The 27231-nt window shown below is 39.5% G+C and overlaps 1 protein-coding gene across 1 annotated transcript in view; it reads left to right on the forward strand.

Annotated features, from left to right (window-relative positions):
- Nucleotides 1–325: 325 nt before the first annotated feature.
- The window catches only part of LOC109065355 (polyunsaturated fatty acid 5-lipoxygenase-like), a 36231-nt gene continuing 9325 nt past the window's right edge, over nucleotides 326–27231 (forward strand). Inside the window, exons 1-8 of the mRNA XM_042743537.1 lie at nucleotides 326–499; nucleotides 16762–16960; nucleotides 17111–17180; nucleotides 17890–18009; nucleotides 18141–18250; nucleotides 22607–22779; nucleotides 22954–23088; nucleotides 26953–27156. Of these exons, the coding sequence (XP_042599471.1) occupies nucleotides 353–499; nucleotides 16762–16960; nucleotides 17111–17180; nucleotides 17890–18009; nucleotides 18141–18250; nucleotides 22607–22779; nucleotides 22954–23088; nucleotides 26953–27156 (1158 nt within the window). The 5' untranslated portion in view covers nucleotides 326–352. The remainder of the gene's footprint in view (nucleotides 500–16761; nucleotides 16961–17110; nucleotides 17181–17889; nucleotides 18010–18140; nucleotides 18251–22606; nucleotides 22780–22953; nucleotides 23089–26952; nucleotides 27157–27231) is intronic.

The raw sequence follows: 27231 nt of genomic DNA on the forward strand, positions 1-27231 counted from the left end.
TTCATCTGAGACTGCATCCGGACACTCATTCAACGGCCAAGGCAACGCAAGTATCATACATTTAACTAAACGATACAGAGGTTTAGTATAAGCTGTAGACCCTGTTTTAAAATAGCACTGATGGTGTGACTCAGGTGGTTAACTTTCCATAACTGCATTCTCTGGTTTGTCTAACGAATTACATGAGTTTCTGGTTCTGTTTTTCTTGTAAGTCAAGGTAGAACTGACCACACCCACATTATGTCAAAGGAGGCGGAGCAAATGATAGTTGAGCCGGAAGTGAGCTTCTTATAAATTTGCTTAGGAATAAAACTGAGGATCCAGAGATTGTACATTCTTCCATGCAGACACAATGTCGATCTACAAGGTTTCTGTATCTACTGGTAGACAGGTTTGTGCTGAGACAACGGACAGCATTTATCTGATGCTGCTGAACTCAAAAAATCAGAACAGCAAAAAAACCCTCGTGGATCAATCCTTTATTTCTACTTTTGAAAAGGTAAGAACTTTAAACAGTTAATTATTTTTATTTTAACAGTTATTATTATTATGATATTGTATATATATATATATATATATATAAATAAAAGAGTAAAGAAAGTGTTTTATGGTTTTGTCTTGTCTGCTTGTTTCTTGTTTGTGCGCCCATATGTAAGAGAACATAAAATAATCATAGGCAATTATTCAGAACCATTTTATTCTGTTGCTCTGAACTCATAGAAATTTGTTTAATGTGGGGAAAACAAATTCCTTTGACAATGGATACCCACTTACTTCAATTGGGAGTACATTACAATTTAAAGAAAATACATTAAAATTAACTAAGCAAGTAAGAGAAATTTTAAACATGTAAAAGTAAGCCAGCATCAAAACAGTATATGTAAAGACATAAGTTAGAGATGCACTTTTACATTTACATTATATTTAGTAATTTAGCATATGCTTTAATCCAAAGTGACTTACAAATGAGGACAATAGAAGCAATCAAATCAACAAAAGAGCAACAGTATGTAAGTGCTGTGATAAGACTCAATTAGCCTAACAAAGTACACATAGCAAGGTATTTTTTTAATAAATAAAAAGAATAGAATAGAAAAAGAACAGAGAATGCTAGTGTTAGAGGGTCATTTTTATGATAAATAAAAAGAAAACAAGTTGATAGAATAAAAAAGAATAGAGAATGCTAGTGTTAGAAGCTCTCTTTTTTAAAAAAGAAGACAAGTAGTAAGAATAGAATTAGAATTAGTGTGCTAGAGTTAGAGGGTCAAATACAGATAGAAGAGATGTGTTTTTAGCCGATTCTTGAAGATGGGATTGAGTTGGGCAGGTCATTCCACCAGGAGGGTCCACCAGGAGTGTCTTTGGGATGAACAATAATACGTAGTTTACTTGCAGAATGCAAACTTCTAGAGGCACATAAGTGTGAAGTAATGAATTTAGGTAAAGGGGTGCAGAGCCAGTGGAGGTTTTGTAGGCACACACCAACCCTCTGAAGTCGATTAACACAGATACGTGTTTTGGGGCATCTTCTCCTGATAACACCGGAAATAACTTAAATTACACTTTCAGTTTTGATTGTACAGATAAGAGCAATACATCCATCGAATCTGTAAAGGGTTTACTTTTATTTGTATACACACATAATAACAACAAAACTTTGTGCATTTACAAAATAAAGAAAACAAACAGGGTGCGCTGTCTGCTGCCTTGGTCTGCGGTGATCTTCATTTAGAAACGTGTCATTTAAAATGAACTGTAACTCAGCAAATACTCAACACAGAGACATGAGAGAGAGATCTATAGAAAGCTTGACATGTCTTCTTTTAAATTGAGCAAGTCTTACCGAAAACAAATATTCTGTGATAAAGTAATCCATACGAAAACAACGCAATGTCTTTCACGTCTACTTCAGTCTGTGTGCATTGAATTTATTTAATACACATGTTTCACAATTTGAGTTGAATTACTGAAATAAATAAATTTTTCCACGACATTCTAATTTATTGAGATACACCTGTACATTGAAAAACAGCAACAACATGTTGGCCGGCGACAGCCTATGACGTCACTAACGGTGCGACTACAGTATAAATAGGCGCCAGGAGAACATGTCATTCACTTCTTTGTCTGAAGCTTGCGTCCGAAGCATGGCAAGAAACCTAGAGGACGCAGTGTCTCAGGGAACTGTTGGTTGCATAAGTAACCTGAGACGTTCCCATTCTATTGAACTTTGAACTGCGTCCTCTAGTGGTCGCTATGGAAAACGATATACCCACACCACCATGCTGAGGGAATTGCAGGCCAGAACCATGGTGAGCACTGTACCATTCTCTACCAACTATACCATTTTCATGGCAGTTGCCTCTGGGACGTTAGATTGCTGTCCGTGACAATATCCCTTGCGACCAAAGGCCTAGGCTACATACCCAAACTTACCTGTTAGGGCCAGACTCCTGTGCCCGGGGTTAAGCTCAAGGCTTGGAATCAAGAATAGATTCCTATAATGGAATATGACCAAGAGCCTAACATCATACTAAGTCTTGGCCTGTCATACAGGGGCTTCCGCCTGCTCTCGCATTATCTTGCAGAAGGAACTGTCTCAACAGATCCCTAGTAGCAACGCCCTGTTTAAATAGGTATCCTGTGAAAACATTGGCGGAGTGGCACCCAAGATGAACGGGGCTTTTACCAGCTCAAGAAAGGGCACGAAGCAACCATGCACAGCCCTTACCATATGTAAACCATATGGATTTTAGAAAAGAACACAGAGTACAAGCGTGCAGACTTACCACAGTGTGGATTTTAGAAAGTGCGCAAAGGCTTCAAGTGCACACTTATCATAATATGGATTTTAGGATACCATTCTAAGGGGCTCTCGTGGCACTCTGAAAGAGCAGCTCATAGATGAAATGGTGCATCCCAAAACCTATATGTTTGAGAGTCATCAACTTGATCTATGGTATAATGCTGGAGTGGCTAGCAGTAAATACCTAGCTGAGGGGAGGGGCAAACACACAGCTCTCAGATGAGAGGGGAGCTCAACCTACTAGATGTTCCAAGGCTTGAACAGCTGGCAGTAATTTACTTAGCTGAGGGAACAAGACACCCAGAGCATAAACCCAGCTCTCAACGAGAGAGGGGGCTTGACCTACAGCATGATCGTTAGAATCAGAAGGGTAAGCGTACTGCAAGCTAGCCAAAAACCTCAGCGCATCAGAGAGGTGGAGGAAGGGCCTAGTTCACATGATGCTGCTGGCTCCAGGTGCACTGGAAAAACAGAGAACTCAACTCTCATGTAAGAGTAGAACCGCTTGTGTGCTTAAAACTTCCCAAGCATGGCCAGAAGTGCTGAACCGAATGGGAGAAGCAAGCTCAAATACAACCCTCTAAGGTGAGGGGAGCTCTGCCCGAGACAGCATTACACAAGAAGATTCTCAAAAATGCCACCTATACTTCCCGCTCGATGACTCAGCAAGGGGGATATCCAGGTGACCAGGAAGCCCCTCAGGGTGACCTAGCCGGACATCCAGGAAAACCTTTGCAGTGCCATGCCGGGGGCCTGATGATCAAGAAGGTTCCCGCAGAAGCCTGTGACCTGGCCCCATGATCCAGGAAGCATGAAGCCGGAACCAGGGCTATCATACCGGCTGTACTTAATATTGACGAGTGAAGAAACACTGCAAGTCGAGCACCCGGTTTCTGAATCCAGCCAAGGGGCGGCGTTGCTCACAGAGGACCCACCTTAGAAGGGACAGAAACCCACTGGTCCCGGAAGAACACTGCAAAGAAGGATTATACACACATAACCAGCAGCACAATAATATATATATATATATATATATATATATATATATATATATATAGAGAGAGAGAGAGAGAGAGAGTGTGGATCACGATAACGCTCATCGAGACGATCTCGCGGTGTCATCTTCTTAGCATGCTTTCATGGCAAGTCCAGCCTTGCCTTGCCTTGCCGTGGCACAATCTATAACCTCCAACAGCTCGTCATACGCAGGGCAGGAGGATTGTGAAGGCTAAGCCTCAGCTTCTTTACCGTCCTCAGACATCTGCCTTTCCTGGGCCGAACCCAGCAGCGCACTAGCCTCAGGATCAGACAATGTTAAAGAAATAACATCGTCCTCCAGCAGCACTTTCTCGTCCACAGCCGAAGAGCGCAAAAGGTAAAGCCCCTCTCTAAACTCATCAACCAGATGCACCTTTGATCCCCACAAGCTCATTCTCCTCCGTGCCTCAGCAGCGGCGGGTCCTGAACCGCGGGAAGCAGATGGCTTCCCCCCTTTTTCCTTGAAAAGAGAGACAAACGAGAGCAGAGCTTTTTCATCAGAAAATGCTCACAATGCATGCAAATTGCCCACTCAAGGGCATCGCTTGTGTGCTCTTCGACCAAATAAAAAATGCAGAGCTCGTGTGTGTCATCAGGTGTCAAATAACAATGACACAATGCACACACCCTCTAAACATTTTGCTAGTGCTCGCCATGATAGAATAAAGATCGCCTTACCATGTTCAAAATGCACGCTTCAAACAAATCCAAAAAACTCAATTATAAAAGAAGTCCACACTGCTCTGTGGGGTTAATAAAGGCATCTGAAGTGAAGTGATGCATTTTTGTAAGAAAAATATTTATATTTACAGCTTTATAAACCTTAATCTCTAGCTTCCACTCACTGTCGTATGCACGTTCACGAGAGAGTGGCATCCAGTGGATGATGCAGGACGTAGGCATAGCGTAAGGTCCCTATGAGAATATGTAAGTCTCACGAGAAACAAGTTTTGTCTACAGCAAAAGAAAACCAGTGTCCTCTTGGCTTATATTGAAATCATCCAACATTTTTTCTTTACAAATCCTCGTTTTGTAATGCTAATTCATGACCGGTGTTTTTTTTTTGCTCTCTCCTCTGCGCTTTCACGTTTGTCACTTCCACTTTCATCACCGCGTTTGCCTACGTCTTACATCATTCTGTGGACACCACTCTCTCATGAATGTGCGTACGACAGTTAGCAGAAGTTAGAGAGTAAGATTTATTATGCTGTTAATATGGATATTTTTCTTACACAAACACATTGCGTCGCTTTAGAAAGCTTTTATTAAGCCCCCGGAGCCGTGTGGCCTTCTTTTATAATGGATTGATTCAATTTGGGCTACCATTCACTCCCATTATACAGCTTGGAAGAGCCAGGATGCTTTTAAATATAATTAAATTGATTATTGTATTTGTCTGAAAGAAGAATGTCATATACACCTAGGATGGCGTGAGGGTGAGTAAATCATGGGGTAATTTTAATTTTTGGGTGAACTATCACTTTAAGACGTGTCAGGAAATTCCTAATATGGACAAAGACATCTATCGTGCATAAAAAGCTGAATAAAAAGCAGAATGAACTGATGAAACGTTAAGGCAATAAACAATAAATAAATAAAATATATGAATGATACATGGCTAACTGACATTTATTACAGTACAGAAACTAGAAAGTATATTTAATACCTAATTCTGTGAAGAAATTTTAAATAATTGTTTGTAGTATATAAAACAATCATAAAATTGCCATTAGGAAAACAATATAGATTACAAATGATTGATTACTGTCCAGCAGTGAATTTGAGTTCTTATAGCAAATTCAAAGTAAGAGATAAGAAAAGAATTCCTTGTAAAAATAATAATAATAATAGAATAATAATAAAATAATAATAATAATAATAATAATAATTATAAGCACTATTTGGACGGGACTAGTTTTCTAAACTACGTTTGAGTTTTGATTCTTACCACCTGACGTCTGTGATTTTCATGTACCAGTTCGGATGGGACTAACATCTCCATGTTTATTACAGAGGTGGGAGGGTCTGTTTTGTACATATGGGCGTCACAGAGATCACACGCTCTGTATGTGTGCATTGCGTATAGTCATCCGGATTGATTACCATTAGTATTATCACACAAATACCATGGTGAAGCTAAATGGCTATAGCAAAACCATGTTAATGTGTGGTTACTTTTGTTGAACTTTTTTTTTTTTTTGGAGTAAACCCATGTTTAATTTTCATAAAGGTAGGCTACATCTGTAATTAAATCAATATGTAATTGAGTGCATTAATAAACGTGAGTATCTTACCTGACGCTGATATTACAATAGCCAGTCTTAACAGTTTGCCTGATCTGGATCTTGATTTTATTATTGTTTTTTTTGTTTGTTTGTTTGTTTGTTTGTTTTTTGCCGGGAAGCAAATAAATCAAACATGCGCGCAGTAAGAGCATCTACAGTAATTCACATTGGCCAAAACACACAAGGAAATGTGTTGTGAAATAGAATATCGCCGACAAACACAGACATTCGCATTCGGGTGGGATTAGTTTTCTCAGAGGATCATTTATTTTGGTGGGTATCTTTTGGTAGGTTTGAGTTTTCTGAAAAACAGTAGAGAATTTGCTCTGGAATTATTACAGAGATTCGGATGGATTAAAATCATCAAGTACGTCTGAAATACAAATTTCTCTAATGACCCCCTGTAAAACTAGCCCCGTCCAAATAGGGCTATAGATACATAGGCCTACATAAAATTATTATATTTGATATTTCTGTCATTTCTGAAATGATGGCTGCGCCCCTGGTGACTGAATGTTAGCCTATACATAATCATTTTAAAGCTCTTTTTACATAAAATTTCTACATATGCCATGGTAAATGCCACTAGCATCTTAAAATAGCATCAGGCACTAGTGTTCCCGTGGGTCAGTAGTAGAACATTGCGTTAGCAACGCAAAAGGTTGTGGGTTCGATTCCCAGAGAACACACGTTAGGTAAAAACTGTTAGCCTGAATGCACTGTAAGTCGCAAAGCATCTGCTAAATGCATAAATGTAATGTAAATGTAATCTAACAATGTACAAAAGCGCTTTTTGCTAACCTATGGTTCTTTGGGGGGGGCGGGGAGGATTCGTGGCCTAGTGGTTAGAGAGTTTGACTCCTAACCCTAAGGTTGTGGGTTTGAGTCTCGGGCCGGCAATACCACAACTGAGGTACACTTGAGAAAGGCACCGAACCCCGAATTGCTTCCCGGGCACCGCAACATAAATGGCTGCCCACTGCTCCGGGTGTGTGTTCACGGTGTGTGTGTGTGGATCACCATACTTGGCTGTATGTCACGTCACTTAGCACTTAAACGCTGCTGTGTAATTTGCCCCCTGACTAAGCATTTAAAGAATTTAGAGGAAGCATTTAAATAATCCTGTGAATGCACTTAAAGAATGCAGAATCGAATCGTTAATGTAATCAAATCGAATTTAATTGGAAATTGAATCACACTGAATAGTTCTGAGTTTGCAAAAATCATTCTTGAATTGAATCGAAAACCTATGAATTGTGAATCGAATCGATTCACAGTCCTACTCTGGTTTGTTGAATTATTAGAAAATTAGCAACACTTTGAAAAGCTGATGATGCTCACTGATCAAATGCTTGTAGCAAATTAGCTTAAAGGGGAAATATTTATGATTACTTATAACAGGTTATAATTCATTATAAATATTTAGATTAAATATCAGAATTAACTGTAGCAGAATCAATATTACAATTATTTAATCTGTTTATCCACCGACAGTATAATCATTTATCAATTCTAGGAAAGATTATTTTCCTAGCCAAGAAAGAATAGCTTTCCTACTTCATACAGTATTAGTATTAACTTAGCATGTAGCAAGATATCAAACATTCAGTGACTTCGAATTGTGAGCAGCACACAGAGACAAATCAAGTCAAGTCAAGTCTGCTTTATTGTCAGTCCTTCCACATGTACAGTACATACATACAGAGAATTGAAATTGCGTTACTCTCAGACCCCCGGTGCATACAGATAACACTAACAGTAGAGCCTAAAAATCTAGATCACATATAAAATATAAGATACAACTATACAATAAGGGAATGTAAAAAAAGACATAATAAAAAATAAAAATAAAGTTAAATAAAGCAGCGCAAGGCACATGGCAGATTAGTGGGAGGGGGTGGAAGGACCTGGGGATGTGGGATCTGGGGGGGATTGGGGATTGGAGTTTTGAGGAGTCTTGGATAGTGGTCGTCTCGAAAAGCAAGGGTTTCTGAGCACAGATTATCCCAAGAAAATAACTTTTAACAGTTTCTATTCATACCCACCTTTTGGGTGGAATGCCCAATCAGAGGCGTGAATTTTGAGCGGAAGAAACTTTCTTTGTGTCCGTTTTATTTCCCATTTGCATGTTTATTGCTGGTCTGCAGGATTGGTGCAGTTTTACCCAAACTATGGTACAAATAGTATGAAGCATTATAATTGTTTGAGGAATAAAAAGCAGAACATTCTGATACGAAGGACAATACATCTAGAAGATCTTACCTGACTTTAAGCATTGAGAGTCTAACTAATACAAAGCAACAAGGACACAAAAGTTTATATAGGAAAGGCACATAGCAAAGGTACCATCATGTTGTAACAATCTCAATGTTCAATAGCCTCATACAGGGCACCACTAAATGTAGTGGTTTTACATCTAAATAGCACCACCAGTGTAATAGCTCTGGATTTAAATATTATTATTAAGTTTTGGTCATACTATTTTATGGGGCACCAGCCAGGAATTTCTCCTTCTCATTGAAGATTGTTGAATAAATAAGAATTACATAGATGGAGGAAGTTGTAGTTTGACCAATCTGAAGGATTTTAGAGATATTGTTAAAATGTAGAGCATCTTAGTGTATTATCAACACAAGGAAGACACAAGTGTAATAAAAAGTGTTTTATTAAAAAGAAAATATAGACAAGAGTAACTAACAACAACTAAGTGGGTACAATGAATGGAAAAAGTGCAAAAGATTGATAGAAGCAAGTGACTGAATTGGATGTTTCTATGGATTTTACACGTTATCTTATGAAAAAATAAACTGAAGTTTCCTGAAAGTAGTAAGGTAAACCTTATTCTAGATTCAACAAATAAATCAAGAGATTATTTGTTATTAACTGACATCAGCTATATAAAATCTAATGCAAATTAGATAATCATCAACCAACAATACACACAAATGCCAACGGTCTCTGGAAAGAGGTTTGGAAAAGCTATATAAAATCTAATGCAAATTAGATAATCATCAACCAACAATACACACATAGTTAGTCAGCGGCTATATAAAATCTAATGCAAATTAGATAATCATCAACCAACAATATTTAGAAATGTTTCTTTAAGGTTTTTCCCATGCATTATTCACTTACCAAACCAATTCCAGATTAACCTACACATTGTGCCAAAAATACAAAGAGCAAACATCAATGGGTAATGCTGCACACTGACCCATGCATTCATATATACAGTATACATTAAAAGGTAAGCTTGCATACAGTGTTGTATCACAAACAGCACTTCAGTAAATAAAGTTCTGTAGATGGATATAAAGAAGGTTTAACCAATATTGTGTCCATTTTGCATGTGAAGATGTGTCCTTCCCTTGTGGCAAAACCGGTTTGGTCAGTCCGAGGTAGTCAGCGGTCGTTCACACTTAGGTCTATAGAATGAAGGATTGTGATCAGTGAAAGAGCAAATGGTGATTAAATCAGTCTTTGATCAAGGAAATACTGAAGCTCTCATTCTTTGCTTCCACAAATGATAAGCTTGAGGGAGAACAAAGCAGTTTTTGAACATGGGTTACTATATTTTAGCTCTCATTTTAATGTCCAGGTCTCCAAGGTTTGTGGTCAGCTTGGAGGGAATGACGGTACCCTCTCTCTTGAACATGGGTTACTTTATGTTAATGTTACCCCTATTCTTTATTGTCCACAAAGCCTGATCACATCAGGACAAAATTTTATACATATTGTGTGGAAAGGGGGTTTCCATCTTGCTGATGATTACTACAATGTCACATTACATTTTCATTTTCCTTTAATATGATTGTTTCACTTATGTAACAAATCAGGAACCACTCTCTGTTACTGATTACTTCATCTTGCTCCTCAAATCATGAGATCGTATGGTTATTAGTAATTTCAGACAGATGTCTAGCAGTCTCGTCTGTCCATGTTTCATTATTGCAACACTAATCACGGTTAGAACATTTCTGTTCCCCAAAATGTACTTAAAATGTTAGGCCTGCAGAAAAAGGAAGTATGATGATCAACTGATTTTATGATTAATTTGAAAATTTCCTCCACAATTCCCCTCTCTGATAATTTCTCTTATACGATCATCAATTTTTTTCAATTAAATTAATTTTTTTTTTAAAAAGTTAATTGCATTTTAACTATACACATGTGAATGTAATAGACAACAAGAAAATCTCCAAAAATGAGAAAAATTTCTCAGTATTTTACATTAATATACAGTATCACCTATTTTCTTAGTCTTCTATCAACACATTTCCAACTCCACCACATTTTAAGAACAAATAATTTGAACCATTCCCAAACTCCATTAAAATTGATTTATCTCAAGTTATTTTTTCCATTGGCATATTTGTTACCATTTCTGTCAGCCAACGTCCTATATTTGGTGCACATTATTTTCCAATTTAAAGAAACAATATATTCTGTCTTTTTGAACTTGATCTCCACAGAATCTAAATGAAATTAACAGAGTAAAGGTGAATGTGTAATGTATACACCAAGGATATTCTCTATCATCCTTTTCACATCTTTCCAATAATTCATTTATTCAGATTTCAGATTATGTATAAATCTCAATCTCAAAAAACTGACACTTAAGTCTGGTTTTGTGGTTCAGAGTCACACACACACACACACACACACACACACACACACTATTACAATGTGTATTTAAACATAAAATAAACATTTTGAAAACACTGAACAGTTGTGATCTATGGTTGTGATAAGCATGGCAAGTGAGCAGGTCCGCCTCTAGTTCAGCGTCAGCTAATGCATATACCGTATGCAGATTTTAATTTAGCAGTTGATGATGTGCCGCACTGAACGATCTAATAGCACGTGTGATCGTATCAAATGTCAAAATTGTATTAATTTTTGTCTTTTGAAAGCTGCTTTCAAAATCTCTTTGACTCAAAAATCTAAGGCTCTCAAACATATGGCCCTTATGGAGCGTAGTTTGGGTTTCATGAAACAGGTTATCAATACATGCTGCTGTCAAAATAAATTATTTCATCCTGTAGAAATTATCAGTTAAAAGAATGGACAAATGGATATAATATATTTTTCCAAATTATAATAAAATACACAGAACAATAATACATGCTCACATGTCTTAAAAGACAACATGTTAGAAAAAGAAAATATCCAATAGAAATGCTATCCTATATTTTACCTCAAAGGGGTCATGAACTGCCTTTTTTATTTTGTACTGTTCTCTGAGTTTCATTTATAATGTTATCCAGATTTTGACATCAAAAACATCATAATTCAGAATTATAATCCACTTAATTTTTCCTGTAAGAACAGGCACGGTCACTTGTAAATTTAAAGTTGTAATTCACTTCCAGCTAATTTCTATGACTAATGTTGAGACTGCCCTCTATCTGTCTGCCAAATTTCATAACTTTCCTGCAAGTGTTTCTATGACCTGCCATGGACTCAAGAGCGGAAGAACAATGTAGCATCTCATTATTGTTAGTGTTTTTAACGGAGCTTCAGTGCTTGTCTCCTGATAAATAACAAACATTATATTGTCAGAGAATGAAAGTTAGGTATTTATTGGGTTTAGTATTCGCCCATTTCTGCTTTTGAATATGGTGTTTCCCAATAAATAGATGTATTAAGCTTTTATTATTCTTATCATCGTTCATGTGCTTAAACATTAGGACAATGTCTTTTTCAGATAACTGTATTTTAATTTTGGTGTTTAAATATCATGTTTAAAATAAATTTCAGTGAGACAGTACTTCTCAGACAACCTCCAAACATCCTTTCACTCAATATTATAGCTTGAATTTAAAAATGCTTTGCATTTTGTTAAACTTTTTCTAAAATGCCCTATTGTTCTACTAAAGATTATTATTAGGGTCCAAGCACTGAAGTTGCATAGGCACCTATTGTACCTTTTAGTCTTCTTATTCTTCTGTTGAGGCCTATGGCTGCCCATAGAACCACACATAGGAAAGGTATGCATTTTGACACATAGAAGACAATCTGAACTGTTGCTTTAGCAAATTTGTAGTCATTATGTTAAACCCTCTAGCATCACTAACAGCTGATACATTTTGAACCATGAACTCTAGAAGCAAAATTATTGTGCCATATGAAAATGCACCCTGTGCCATAATTTTGAATGAATGGCTGTTTAACATTTGGAATTACACTGAGGACCTGCTTTTTGAACTCCTCCAAGACCGTTCTTCTTCTGACTTTTGAAAAATAACATGTGAGCAAATTTGTTGTTGAGCATGTCGAAATGTATGAGGCTCTATCTCCTTAATGCTTTAACGTGTTCAGACCAAAATTAGTTTGTGTCATAGCCATTGAGGGTACCTGCATAGTTTTGCAACAGTGACACCTAGTGCTCACAAGATGTGACAAAAAAGATGTTCCCTTTCAAGGGAACTTCGAACTGCGTCCTCTAGGGGTCGCTATGGGGAACACCTCGCCGTGACCCGTGTCTGAAGCATACATTGAAAAAACACCAACGAGTTGGCCGGCTACAGCCTCTGACGTCACTACAGGCGCGACTATAAACAGGCACCGGGAAAACACGTCATTCTCTTCTTCGTCTTCACTGACTGTTTTGTTCGAAGCGTGCATCTGAAAGAACCGGTAAGAGCGCTCTTTCTCTGTCTATCATGGCGACTACTAGCAAGCGTTTAGACAATGTGTGCATCCGTGTCTGCGTTATTTGACACCCGATGACACACACGATCTTTGCGTCATTTGTTAGGGTAAAGAGCACGCACGCAATGTCTTTGAGGAGGGATCTGCGTGCATTGGGAGCATTTTTTCAAGGAAAAAGCTCCGCTCTCGTTCGTCTCTCTTTCAGAGGAAATAAAAGGCAGCCATCTGCTTCCCGCGGTTCAGGACCTGCCGCTGCTGAGGCACGGACGTCCGTGAGAATTTCAGGTGGATCTGTCTGAATGATTTAAAGAGGGACTTTCCCTTTCGCGCTCAAAATGGCGGCGGACGAGAGAGAGCCTCGGGAGGATGATGTCATATCTTTAACACTTTCTTATACTGAGGTTAGTGCTCTGCTGGGTTTTTACCCAGGAGAAGCAGGAGATATTTGAGGATGGTGAAGAAGCTGAGGCTGAGCCTTCTCAATTCTCCTGCCCTGCGTATGTAGAGCTGTTGGAGTTTATGGATCGCGCCTCGATGAGCGTTATCTTTCCAACCATAGCCCTCCAACTCAGGTGAGCCTTCCATTTCTGCCTGACCTCCATACAGAGATAGAAAGGAAATGAAAGAGGCCGTTTTCTTCTCACATCCATCGGTTTCGGCATTAGAGTTTTGCCGACATCGAGGCGATGCGCGAAAAACGGCTATGAGAGGATGCCCCCCTGTAGAAAGAGCTTTCATTCTGTGGGGGAGACATCCTCTCTTTATCTCCCTCCTTGCCATCTAAGCCCCTTCAAGAAATACATCTCGCTTAAATGGCGAGGCATACGCAGCAGCAGGTCAGGCTGTGGCTTTATTACACATGATGGTGGTGCTTCAAGCATATCAGACTGATCTGCTAAGAGACCAGGATAGAGGCGAAGGCCTTTTTCCTGATCAGGTAGCCGAGCTGTGCCGCACCACAGGACTCTCTCCGGGCTACCAAGCAGGCTGCCTCTGCCCAAGCGCAGGACTATGGGCGGCCATGGTGGTGGCGGAGAGACTTCTGTGGATGAACCTAGCAGACATCAGGAAGAAAGAAAAGGCTTTCTTCTCGATGCTCAGGTTTCGCCTTCTGAACTTTTCGGTATTTCCGTTGAGACGGTGATCAAGAAGTTCGGGGAGACAAAGGCGCACTCCGCTGCTTTCAGATCCTTCGTTCCATGAAGGTCCAGGTCTGAGCCTGAACAACATAGGGGTCCTGGCCTGTCTCGATCTGAGGATCAAAGACGGGAACAGAAGGCTAGTGTCATGACTCGCGCTACTCCCCCACCTGCGGGCAGGGGTAAGAGGAATTGTGGGTCACAAGGAGGTAAGCAGAACCTAAGGGATGTGATCCAGACGAGGCAGCATTCTCATCTGAGTCAGAGTGATACTGAGGTATCTACTCATTCCCTTTAGGGATTTTTAACTTCTGCTTTTATCCTCCCCTTCCTACCCTTCCTAATTCCCCTGTAACCACCAGCTCTCCACCTGATCGAGTTTAGGTGGAAACCTCTAACGCATAACAGTCTCCTATGCTGGACCTATAATGTTTTTGGCTGGTTCTATGTTCATAGCAACCACCTTACTGATGGTCCGGACTAAAAGGAGTCGCCCCTTGAGCGGGGCTTCAGCGCAGGAGGGTGGAAGTATGAAAATAACCCTTTCTGTATATACTTATGTGTAAATTGCTGGTGGTTATATGTCTAATAATGAACTCTGTGAGTTTCCTTTGCAGTGCTCAGTTACAGTGTTTACTAAACACTCGTCAGCACCAGCCACCCAGCTTCTTGTTCCGGTATTAGGCGGCTGAGATCACAGGTTTCTGCGGGAGCCTCCTTGATCATCAGGCCTGGCACAGCACTGCAGGGAATTTCATGGATGTCCAGCCAGGTCACCCAGGTGCTGTCGCATCCAGCGGAAAGTGAAGGTGGCAGTTACAGAAGTCTTCTTGTGTATGCTGCCTCAGGTGATGCTCCCCTCGCTAGAGGTTTGTAAAATTTGAGCTTGCCTCTCCCGTGGGGTTCAGCGCCTCTGCGATGCTTAGGAACCTTTAGGTACACACGCTAAGCTCTGTGTACTTTCTGAAAACCACATGGTGGTCAGTGTGCATGTGAACACTTTGCACACTTTCTAAAAATCCACGTATTGGTAAATGTGCATGCAAGACTCTGCGCACTTTCTGAAATCCTGTATGGTAAGGGTTACGCGCTCTGCCTTGTTCCCTTTCTTGAGATGATTAGACCTTGGTTCCTTGGGCTCCATTCAGCCAATGTGTATTCGTTTATACACTTCAAGCATCGCTTCCCTCAACATGAGGGGCTATTCGGGCGATTCTCGTGGTAGTTTAGCAGCGCTCCCCTTTTCCAAGAAGGGTCGCCTATGAGCGCGCTACTCTGGATTCAGGAGTTCTCCTCTCATATGACACTGAGTTCACTGTTTTTCCCCAGAGCGCTCCAGCATTATTTCCACAGATCGAGTTGATGACTCTCAAACATACTGTTTTGAGATGCACCATTCCATCTATGAGCTGCTCTATCAGAGTGCCACAAGAGCCCTTCCTTAGAACAGTATTTGAAAAATCCATGCTATGGTAAGTGTGCACGTGAAGTCTTTGCACACTTTCTGAAATCCACACTGTGGTAAGTTCGCACCCTAGTACTCTGCGTTCTTTCTAAAATCCTATATGGTGAGGGCTTCGCGCGGTTGCTTCATGACCTTTCTTGAGTTGGTAAAAGCCCCGTTCATCTTGGGCACCACTCCACCTATGTATCCTCGGAAACCTATCTAAACAGGGTGTTGCTACTGGAGATCTGTTGAGACAGCTCCTTCAGCAAGCTTTTGCGGAAGCAAGCGGTAGCCCCTGTGTGACAGGCAAGTATAAAATGCTAGGTTCCTAGCCATATCCCTTTAAAGGAATCTTTCCTGATTCCAAGCCTTCAGCTCTACCCCGGGCTGAGGCCCTAACAATTAAGTTGGGTATGTAGCTTAGGCCTTTGGCCGTAAGGGGTACTGTCACAGACAGCCGTCTAAACGTCCCAGGGGCAACTCCCATCGAAATGGTAGAGTTGGTACTTAGTGTTCGCCATGATTCTGGGCTGCACTCCCCTCAGCATGGCGGCGTGGGTATACTGTTCACCATAGCGACCCCTAGAGAACGCAGTTTGAAGTTCCCTTGAAAGGGAACGTCTCAGGTTACGAATGTAACCATGGTTCCCTGAAGTAGGGAACGAGACACTGCATCCTCTAGCTCCCTGCCATGCTTCGGACGCAAGCTTCAGACGAAGAAGTGAATGACGTGTTCTCCCAGTGCCTGTTTATAGTCGCGCCGGTAGTGACGTCAGAGGCTGTTGCCGGCCAACTCGTTGGTGTTTTTTCAATGTATGCTTCAGACACGGGTCACGATGAGGTGTTCCCCCATAGCGACCCCTAGAGGACGCAGTGTCTCGTTCCCTACTCAGGGAACCATGGTTACATTCGTAACCTGAGACGTTTTCTGGCGTTTATGACTTATAAAAAAGGTTAATAGCTTTTGATTACTTGCCTATTGTCGTGAGACTAGTCTTTATAGATTCCTTGGGTGCATAATTGCAGACTGAATTTTTAAATTCTCACCATTATAGCAAGACAAGACGAAGATGCTCAATTGCCAAAGGATTTTTGATAAATGAAAGCTGTTGCCATTGTGAAGGAATACATTTATGACAAAAAAAGGGAAATGGGTAGTGTCTTGTGTCTTCTATATGCATTAATTGTCTGATTCAGATCAAATTGGTGTTGTATGTTTGGATCATATGGATGTGGCTGTTTTGAGTCATGGTCATAGTGCCACCAACTAGCAGCAGGAATTATGTCATTTACAACAGGCTTTATTTACCCTCTTAAATACATGCGCTCTTTGTGCATTGTTTTCCTTGAGCCATCTACAACATGATTGTCTAATGAAAACTGTCATTAAAGGAGATCTATTTCGACATCCTTGTGAAGAAGGACCTTGGAGACATTGTCCAGGTGAAACTTGAAAAGAAGAATCATCTTGTCAATAATCCATGGTTTTGTAAGGATATCAAAGTGAAAACACCCTCTGGAAAATGCTTTGAATTCCCCTGTTATTGCTGGTTACTAAACGACAATCAAGTGATTATCCGAGAAGGCACTGGTACGTACAAACTCACTTTGTTCATTATCCAGTTTTTAATAAAGCATTATTATTATTTTTATAATTTATTTTTTATTTTATTTTTTCATTTTACACTGTCTTTTATATGTGTAAAATATGTGCTATATATTTCTTTGTGTTTTCGTTTAGCTCGATTGCCTCAAGATGACATCATAAAGCAAAGACAAAACGAACTGGAATCTAGACAGAAAACATTCAGGTTTGATAAAACAGTTTCAGTTTTGAACAATATTCAATTGGTGTGGTTCTTTTTATGTTGGATTATAACAATGGTTATTATATGTCACATTATTACCACTGTTAAATATGTTTAATGTGTCTTCTGAAAACTTAAGGAATATTTTCACTATATATATATATATATATATATATATATATATATATATATATATATATATATATATATATAAAGTAAAATGGGGTAAAACAAACATTCAAATGCAAAACATTTAGGTAGAAATAAAATGTAGATACAAGACAACTGTCTTGTCTTGATGTAACAATAAATCAAGGGATTTGAAGGTGACAGTACTAGCATACTCAGGAGTGAGCGACATGGTCATCATCCAATTGAGATGGCAGGTTAATGTATATTGGTTAAGCACACTATCTGTCTATTACCATTTAAGACCAGAAGAAGTTTGTAATCTGGGGCTTAGAAAAGGAGGATTTCCATTCAAATTCTCAGGCACTTTTTAGCAAGTTACTTGAGCTGTAAATGCCATGTGACTAATCACTCTCTGATTCTTTGCAATTTGTACATTTTGTGAAAAAAGCAAGGCAACTGACAAATATCTTACTTATAATTTGCCATTAAATTGGTCCGTAAGGAAAAAATAAAACACTTCACCTGTAAATGTAATTCTTGGTGTAATGTACAAGTAAATGTTGTCATTTTTTTGTTGAAGATGGAATGAGTGGAGCCCGGGCTTCCCTGAGAGCATAGATGCCAAAATGGGTGAACTTCCTAAAGATGTTCAGTTTGATGAAGAAAAAGATTCAGATTTTAAAGGGAATTTCTTTAAAGCGTAAGTTTGGGGGACTGAGTCATGGCCACAGATTTGTTACAGAATTTGTTACAGAATGAAATTCATCATAAATGCAGTACCATGCAAATAGTGTTCATGTTTCTAATTATACTGTATGCATTCTGTTTCAGGATTCAGGCTTTAAATATTGACAAAGTTGATGGTGGCTCTGACTCCTGGAAAGACATTTCAGATTTTAAAAAAATACTGGCACATTACGATATCAAGAACACTCTACTAGGTTTGGATGATTTCTTCCTCTGTCAAGAATGTTTGTTCCCTTTCAATGAAATTCACACTGTGTCTGAAGTTATGATGCTTCAGGAACGCCTCTTGAAAGACTCGAATGAAAGTCTTGAATGATGTGAATCAAGTACAGAACTTCATAGAGGTCATGACCAGGATGCTATAAAGCACACCTGAACCAAACAATGGCTAGATTTACAAGGGGACTTTAAGTGCCATTAATCTGAATGTGTTTACATGAACGCAAAATAAAGTGATCGTTTTGATGGGTGCATTTATATGCCACAAGCTTTAAATCAGAGTTGATTTTTAACGTGCACACTGCATTAATATACAGTATTTACTGCACATACTATTCTCCATCATTGCTGTTTTTTTTTTTTTTAAATAACAGACTTATTTATCTATTTTGGGTTCTATAACTGGGAGACAACAATTACATAAAGCATTGTACTGTACTGCTTAAATTTATCAAGCAGTAAAAACCCGCTTCCCATGCCCAAAACAAGCCATCGCTGGATGAGAGTATAACAGTAAGAAATCACACAGAGGCGTTCCAATAGCATTGTAACTGTCCACACAGCATCTTGTTTCCTTTTTTTAGGAAACCATGGTTACAGTCGTAACCTGAGACACTTGTTTGTTTGTTTTCTTCATTTAAACAAAAACTAAGGAGATGATGAGATTACATCGAAAAAACAGCTGAACGTAATTTAAAGGGGAACGTTATTTTGTGTAGTTGGTGTAATGCAATGTGTTTATAATAATAATAATTATACATTTTATTTGTAATGCGCCGTTCTTACACTCAAGCCGCTACAACAGTATAAGACAACAATAAAAGAAACAACACTACTCCATAATAACAATCACAATGACAACACAATAACAACAATGGCAACAACAGTTGTAAAATTATAACTCAAAAGCTTCACTAAAGAGATATGTTTTGAGTAATTTCTTAAAACAATCAAAAGACGGAGCATTCCTAATAGGAAAAGACAGAGAATTCCACAACCTAGGAACAATAAAAGAGAAAGCCCTCCCACCCATAGTTTTGAGTGTACAATGAGGCTGGTACAGAGTAAGAGAACCAGCAGAGCGGAGAGACCGATATGGCGTGGACACTGTGACCAAAATACTAATATAATCTGGGGCCAGCCCATGTACTGCTTTATAAGTTAAGATAATATTTTAAAATCAATGCGTTATTGAACTGGAAGTCAGTGTAGTTGAGAAAGCACAGGAGTGATATGACTGCGGGATGGTGTATGAGTTAAAACATGAGCAGCTGAATTTTGCACATATTGCAGCCTCTTATCAAATTTGAAGGTAACCCTGCAAAAAGAAATTACAACAATCAAGCCTGGATGTTATGAAGGCATGAAAAAGCCTTTCTGCATCAGGCACAGAGAGAAACCGTGCAATATTCCGAAGATGATAAAAAGCTACTTTAGTAACATTCTTAAAATGAGTGTTAAAAGTCAGCTGTGCATCAAAAATCACACCCAAATTCCTGTGCAGAAGGGAGAATTTGGCACTCATCCACTGTAAGTTTAAATTTATTACATCTATTTACAGCAGTTGAGGTGCCAATCAGAAGAACTTCAGTTTATGTTTATGCGCTTTAAGGTTCAAAAAACACATTATTGTTGCTCCTCTATGCCTCGCCCTTCTGAAACAAGTCATTTTTTTCAAAGCTCATCATTCTGAAAAGCGAGGTGCGCTCTGATTGACCAGCTATCCAGTGCGTTGTGATTGGCCGAATGCCTCAAGCGTGTGACGGAAATATTATGCGCCTTACCATACTGTGATGCCGTGTCCTTCCGCGATGAGACAAAACCAATAAAACCCATTATAAACGAGGCATTTGTTGCATCCAGGGGGGACATAATTAATACTGACTTATACTGTCTTTTTACGTGTTGCGTATCGCGCTGCATAAACGTAACACAATGTCTGCATTTGTGACAACAAGCCTACTCTACACTGCTGAAAACTGTGGCAATTTCTTTAAATATAAAAAAAAACGTTACTTACAGGCTGTGAGTCAGAAGTGCCAGACTGTCCTTGCAAAGTTGGAACTGCCCAACTTCATAGAAACAGACACAGGTATTACACAGGCTACACACTACACAGGCTACTGGTTCAGGAAACAGTCCTTGTCCTCCATAAAATGCACTGCACACATCTGAATATTGGGGTTAAACTGTTCTGGAACAGTGTTGTAAATACAACTTAACAACTGATTTCTAGTTGTGTCCTCTTTTGGAAGGCCAAACAAAGTACTTTCGCTTTCATGACAAAACACACAGTGTCACCACAACATTGCGGTGTTATGCCTTCTTTCTTTGCGTGAACATTTGGGTGTCGTTATGCAAATCTTCCCACATCGTGATGTAGACGTGGGGGTGTGTTAGAACAAGGCATTTTAGGAGGGCGTGGTTGACTCTTAACTTTTATAAAGAATATCTCTTTGGATTTGAGACTTTAGTCTTTGCAACTTCACAGATCTTCTTTATGCACCAAGAGCTTTATGCACCAAGAGCTCCAAAGAGAAAGAAAAAATTTAAATCACATCATATGACCCCTTCAACAATCATGCATAAAATGAATTATTATTAAGCCCATCTCGATCCAGGAAGAACAGACGAAGACTGGAGAGCCGATACTGAATCCAACATGGGACAAAAGCATAGGCGTACTAAGAGTAAGGAGCTGTTTTCATAGCGAGAGAACCACATGCATGTCAGCGTCCCAATCGCACAGCAATCAGCTGGTCAACTGCAGAGAACACAGACGCAACACACACACCCATAACAAGTAACAACCGACAAGGACGTCACACCCTCCCCCAATAAAATAAAACCCAACAAGTTACTGCAAGCTTTAATCTACATGTAAAATAAGTTCAAGCATATCATCAATGTTAATCTAATGCTGTATCAGAACACATCACCTTAACCATAGCACCATTTCTCACCAACCCAGCCCAGGGAAGAGAAACAATGGTAGACACAACCATAAAGCCATACTCACATCAACTTTTAAGACACAGGTGCATGTCTTAAAAGTACACCTTTTTTTTCAATAACTGAATAGTTTAACTGATAAAACAAAAATTTCCTATCAAATAAGCATACTGGATGTTCAACTCCCTCCTCAGCATCCTGTAAAATGACAGCTCCTGCCCCTATCTCGCTAGCATCTACATGCATTTTAAACGGTCTATCCCACTTGGACTGGAGCACTAGTGAGCAGCACTTTAACATTTTGGCAGGTTGAACTACAAACAAACAAGACACTTTCAACAAATCGGTCAATGGGGCAACAATTTCTGAAAAGTTCCTGCAAAAAATTCCGATAGTACCCAATCCACCCCAGGAAGCGCATCAACTCCCCCTTTGTACAGGGTGGAGAATACTTATTGATCGCCTCAATTTTTGCATTCACTGGATGGACAATGCCTTGACCAACGACCTTACCTAAATAAGTCACTGTGGCCCGAGCGAATTCACACTTCGCTAGATTCATTGTGAGCTGAGCCTCCATCAAGGTGTTCCTCCCATGAATTACTATACACTACCAAATCGTCCAAGTAAACCCGGCTCACTCCTCAGTGCCAGCTACCACACAATTCATTAGCTGCTGGAATGTGGTTGGTGCATTTCGTATTCTGAAACTCATAACATTATATGATTATACGTCATCTACACCAATTAATTTGGCTTAAGAACTGCACTTTTAACTTTATCATAATTCTGACTATCAGCCCAATTTAAAGCAGAATAAGCTTTTTGCTCCTTACCAGTCATACCACATTGTAACATCAAAGAGCGTTCAGCTTCGAGACAATTCTGTTTGTCTGCAACACGTTCGAATAATATGAAAAAAGTGTCCACATCCTCCTCATGAAAGTTAGAAGAAAGCAGACCAATCAACGATTCCATACAAAACTATTTACAACCAAATCCATAGCTTCACAGTTGTCAAAACAGGGAAAAGGAGAAAAAATAATATGAATGCCCTGAAGATTAAACTCCACACCTATAAATAAACCTAACTAAGTAGACCCTAATCTTCAAGCATACAATGGTGGGTTTTTATGCACCTAATACCGTAATGATTCCCTCAAACCTTAGCATGCTCCCGAGACTCAGCTCCAACCACTGATCTATCCTAAAATAAGAAACTAAAAAAAAAATTCCACATACCTCAGAAGTACATTCCAACAGGGACCTCACATGGCCAAACACAATTGTTGTGTGAAACGAACGATGTGGAGACACAGTTTTCATACCTGTAAAGCCTTTGACATTTGACTCAAGTTTCCCCTTTGAAATCTGCACAGATAACGTGATGCAAGACTGGAATAAGGATTACATGTTTGGCTATCAGTTTTTGAACGGCTGCAATCCTGTCATGATCAGGAAGTGCATGAAACTTCCAGACAAATTTCCAGTCACACATGAGATGGTTAAGGGCTGTCTGAAGAAAGGAAGCACACTACAAGAGGAATTACAGGTCAGAAACAATAAGACATAAATCATTTCAACAGCTGGTCAGTTATAAAATCAAAAACTCGCCTGTATTGTGACATCCTTTGCATATTTTAGTTTCTATAAAAGATGCAGATCAGTGTTATTTTAACCTACAAATCATTTGTTCTAAACTATCCCCCTGTGTACACGTTTGCAGGCAGGAAACATCTACATTGTGGATTATGAAATACTGAATGGAGTGCCAGCAGCCAGCAGCGAGCGCCATTTGACTGCACCCATCTGCCTACTGTACAAGAATGAATTGGACCAAATTGTGCCAATTGCCATTCAGGTATCTGTCTCACATAGAATCAGTATCAAACGAAAACATAAATTAACCCTTTGATGCACAAGCTATGCAAACCCCTTCTAATGCACAACATAGGTATGGAATGACCCATATTAATTTTCTCTGTTATTTCATGCTTGGCTGGGCTTTGTTTGTTTGTTTTATCTTTTGAAATCTATTTATTTCAGCATTAAAGATTCCCTGATCTATGAATTCCATGATCAATAAATATTTAAAATCTTTTTTCAATGACAAATATATTTAATTTTTTTCCATAGGTTTTGTTACTACATCAAAAATTACCCATCTATGCAAGCGTGGTAAAACAAAATAATACAATCGTTTTGTTAAAATAATTATGTTAGCAGTTGTTTAGACACTTGAAATATGTTTATTTCCCACTTTTCACACATAACACACACACATATCAATGGTAACCATTGACACTTAAAATGAACTGTAGTGTATCTGCAGTGCAACTGTAATGAATGTGACCGAATAAGAGAAAATAAAATTGACAAAATAAAATCGCATGGGTACAGTGCCATCTCAGTGCTTACTTGCAAAAATGACAGCTACATGTTTGTGCTCCTTGCACACAGGCCTGGTGCACTGAGAACACCCACTGCTGACTTGTCTGTCTTTGGCAGCTGGGCAGATCCTGTACCTCTTACTCTTCAGTTGGCCCTCCTGCCTGATGTCTTCCTGTGGCCGGGTAGTGGCTGCATTTTGTTGTTTTTTTTTGTCCCACATCTTCCCATTGCCTCTGCAATATGGTTTTGAAGGTGGGGCATGTTCTCTAAGTGCCTCTTCATATGTGGCATGACAGGCTCTTTCACCAGCTTTTTGTTGAATAGCCATCATGCATTGGTCACACCTCCCAGGTGGACAACATCGGTTCTGGAGAGCCACAGTTCTGCAGAGTATTGCTCCAACTTTCATAAAAACTCACCTGCCTGTAGCTATCACAATTCAAAGGCTGGATCCTCTGAAGGGCGATAGCGTCACTGTGGTGTGACGAAGGCTGTCCCAATTCGAAGGATCCTTCAAATGCAGCCTCCAAATGCGCCCTTCATTTCTTGGGGAATAAAGGGTACAACAGATGGGGCACTTCTCAATTGGAAGGCTGCATCCTACGAAAGCTGCATATCTCAGCTGCCACGTCATTAAATGACGCTGAATGCCACCTCAATCAGAAGCCTTCATTTCGCATCCTTCATTTAGCTGAATTTGAAGGATACATGGTATGTATCCTTCACAACCTTCAGTCACCCACAATCCTTTGTAAATGTTCCAATTCACAAAAAAAAAAAGAAAAGAAAAACAAGCCAGTACTGCTGATCCAATCCTCGGTCCAAACTTTGCGGCCTCCAAAGGTGTGATCTTTCAAGTCCAAGTCCTTCGAAGGATGCAGCCTTTGAATTGGGACACAGCTTGTGGCTTTCCAGGACTGACGTTGGCCACTCCTGTTGTAGGCATTGAGGGTGGTAACATCCAGCACATTGTACCATAGCACCATGGGCCACCTCGGTGTTCTCCGTTTTTACTCAATCTACTGGACTGGGTCTGTTTTTCTCATCTTCAATGTCATCAAATGAGTCTTCTTCATCTAGGAGAGCAGGATTTACACCCACAACTCCAGATTGAGCCTGTGGCACATAGTCTAGGTCATTAGCATCAGATATTTCAGACTCTGAATCAGGAATAAGAATTGTTTCATCTTCCTCATCCTGTTCTTCATCCAGTATCTCCAGAACTATTTCAGATTCATATAGAATGACTGGGACCAGTCATACTAACACTCTGGATAAAGAAAATCAAAAGCACAAACATATTTTTAAATGTACATCAGTTGATTGTGTATATACTTATTATATATATTGTCTTGTATGTCCAAATCTGTTACTTTTCAAGAACACTGACAGACATAAAGGGTGATCCATAGCATTTATTTAAATCAAATATGGAGATACAAGATTTCCGCCTGACAGCACTGATATATAGTTGTATATAATAATGTTGTCACAAGGTCAGCCACACTATCAACACCAGACTTCTGAGTTCCCCCACTCACTACTAGTCACCTGAATTCTGATCACTTGTACCTGTCGCTCTAATCAAAGACTATATAATCAGTCACTCCACACTTCACTCCTGTCCGGACTTGTTGTTTACACTTGTGTTGTGACCAATCTAGATACTTAACTGAGAACAGCTTCTGTTTATGTGAGTAAGAAATGCTTATTATTTATGCAATAATAATGGTTTTAGTCTTGGACTCTACTGTATCTTCACCCTGCTAAAAGACAAAGACCCTTACCATTCAGTTAAGTGTTGCTTGCATTCTCAAGATCGTTACAACTCACCTGATATCTCAGATTGTGCTCACCAAGCTGGACCTGCGAAGTGCATACAACCTCAATCCGGCTGCATACAGCCTCATGGCGTTGAATGTTAGACTGCCTTCATTACACCATCAGGCCACTATGAATATTAGGTGATACCGTATGGACTGTCCAAATTACCCTCTGTATTTCAGGGATGCATGAATGAGGTGTTCCGGAAGTTCCTCCATCACTTCATCATTGTCTATATCGACAACGTTCTGATCTACTCCCAGAACCAGTACGAACATCGCAAACGTCACACAGGTCCTCCAGAATCTCAGGGAATACCAGCTGTACCTGAAGCTGGATAAGTGTAAGTTCCACCGCAAGTCTATTCACTTCCTTGGTTATGTTATTAGTGAGCACAGCATCGAATTGGACCAGAGGAAGCTTCAAGCCATCCAAGACAGGCCACAACCCTTCTCTTGCAACATTTCCTGGGCTTCGCCAACTCCTATAGAACATTGATTTTTAATTTCAGTCAGATCTGTGCTCCTCTTACCTCGTTACTCTAAAAAAAAAACCCAGAAGTCTCTGTCCTGGAACTCTGCTGCTACAGAAGCATTCCAACATCTGAAAAGATTTTTTCACAGCTCTTACCCTTGTCCACCCAGATCCCGAGTTACGATTCATCATTGAGGTTAACGCTTTCACCACCGGGGCAGGAGCTGTGTTATCGCAGCCCCACAGTGAGCCTCCAGTTCTCAATCCATGTACTTTGTACTCAAAGGAACTGTCCCCAGCGGAGTGCAATTATTATATCAGCAATCGAGAACTCCTTGGTATCAAGTTGGCTCTAGAAGAGGGGAGACATTGGCTGGAGGGAGCTACAGACAGCAACAGAGTGTTTTATGTAATTAAGCTAATTATATGTAAGTGTGAACTCGTGAGATCAGATAAGTAGTTTGGTGCCAAGGCTGTCAGACTTACAAACAAACAATAATACTTTAAACTGGATTCTATACTCAATGGGGAGCCAGTGCAAACTAGCCAAAATGGGTGTAATATTTTTCCTCTTCCTAGTCCTTGTAAAAATCTGGCCGCAGCATTTTGGACCAACTGAAGGCAAGACAAACAAGATTCAGTGACCCCTAAATACAGTGAATTACAGTAGTTCAGTCTTGATGAGTTGAATGCGTGGATAACGGTTTCTAATATCTTTCACAATATATCAGATATTTACTGTGGTATGTACATAATAATATGTAGTATATAGTATGCATATATTCAAAAAGAAAGGAAAAATGAAAAAGAGGTTTTGTGATGATCAAAAACAAGTTCATTGAGGAATACCTGTAATACTGAATGATGAAATTGATTTCTTGTGAAGATATAGAAAATAAAAAACTCAAATGGGTCACTTTAGACCCATTCTGTGCATCAAGAGGTTAATTAAAAAAAGTTATTTTGCAGTAAATTTACTCATTGAAGTAAAAAAAAATATATAATGTCCTGTTTGCCTTTATTATATCTGAATCAGCTCAGTCAAACCCCAGGGGAAATGAGCCCAATCTTTCTCCCAAGAGATAATAAATATGACTGGATGCTGGCCAAGATGTGGGTGAGATCTTCTGACATCCTTGTACACCAGCTGGTCACACACCTTCTCAAGACACATCTGTTGTCAGAGGTTTTTGAAATGGCCATGTACAGACAGCTCTCTGCAGTCCATCCAGTATACAAGGTACCTGTATTTCAATACATAGTCATCAATTTTAGATTCAGTGTTAAACTGAAGATTGTGGTTTCATATACTGTA

Source organism: Cyprinus carpio, chromosome A4, assembly GCF_018340385.1.
Source record: "Cyprinus carpio isolate SPL01 chromosome A4, ASM1834038v1, whole genome shotgun sequence".
Taxonomy (NCBI): domain Eukaryota; kingdom Metazoa; phylum Chordata; class Actinopteri; order Cypriniformes; family Cyprinidae; genus Cyprinus; species Cyprinus carpio.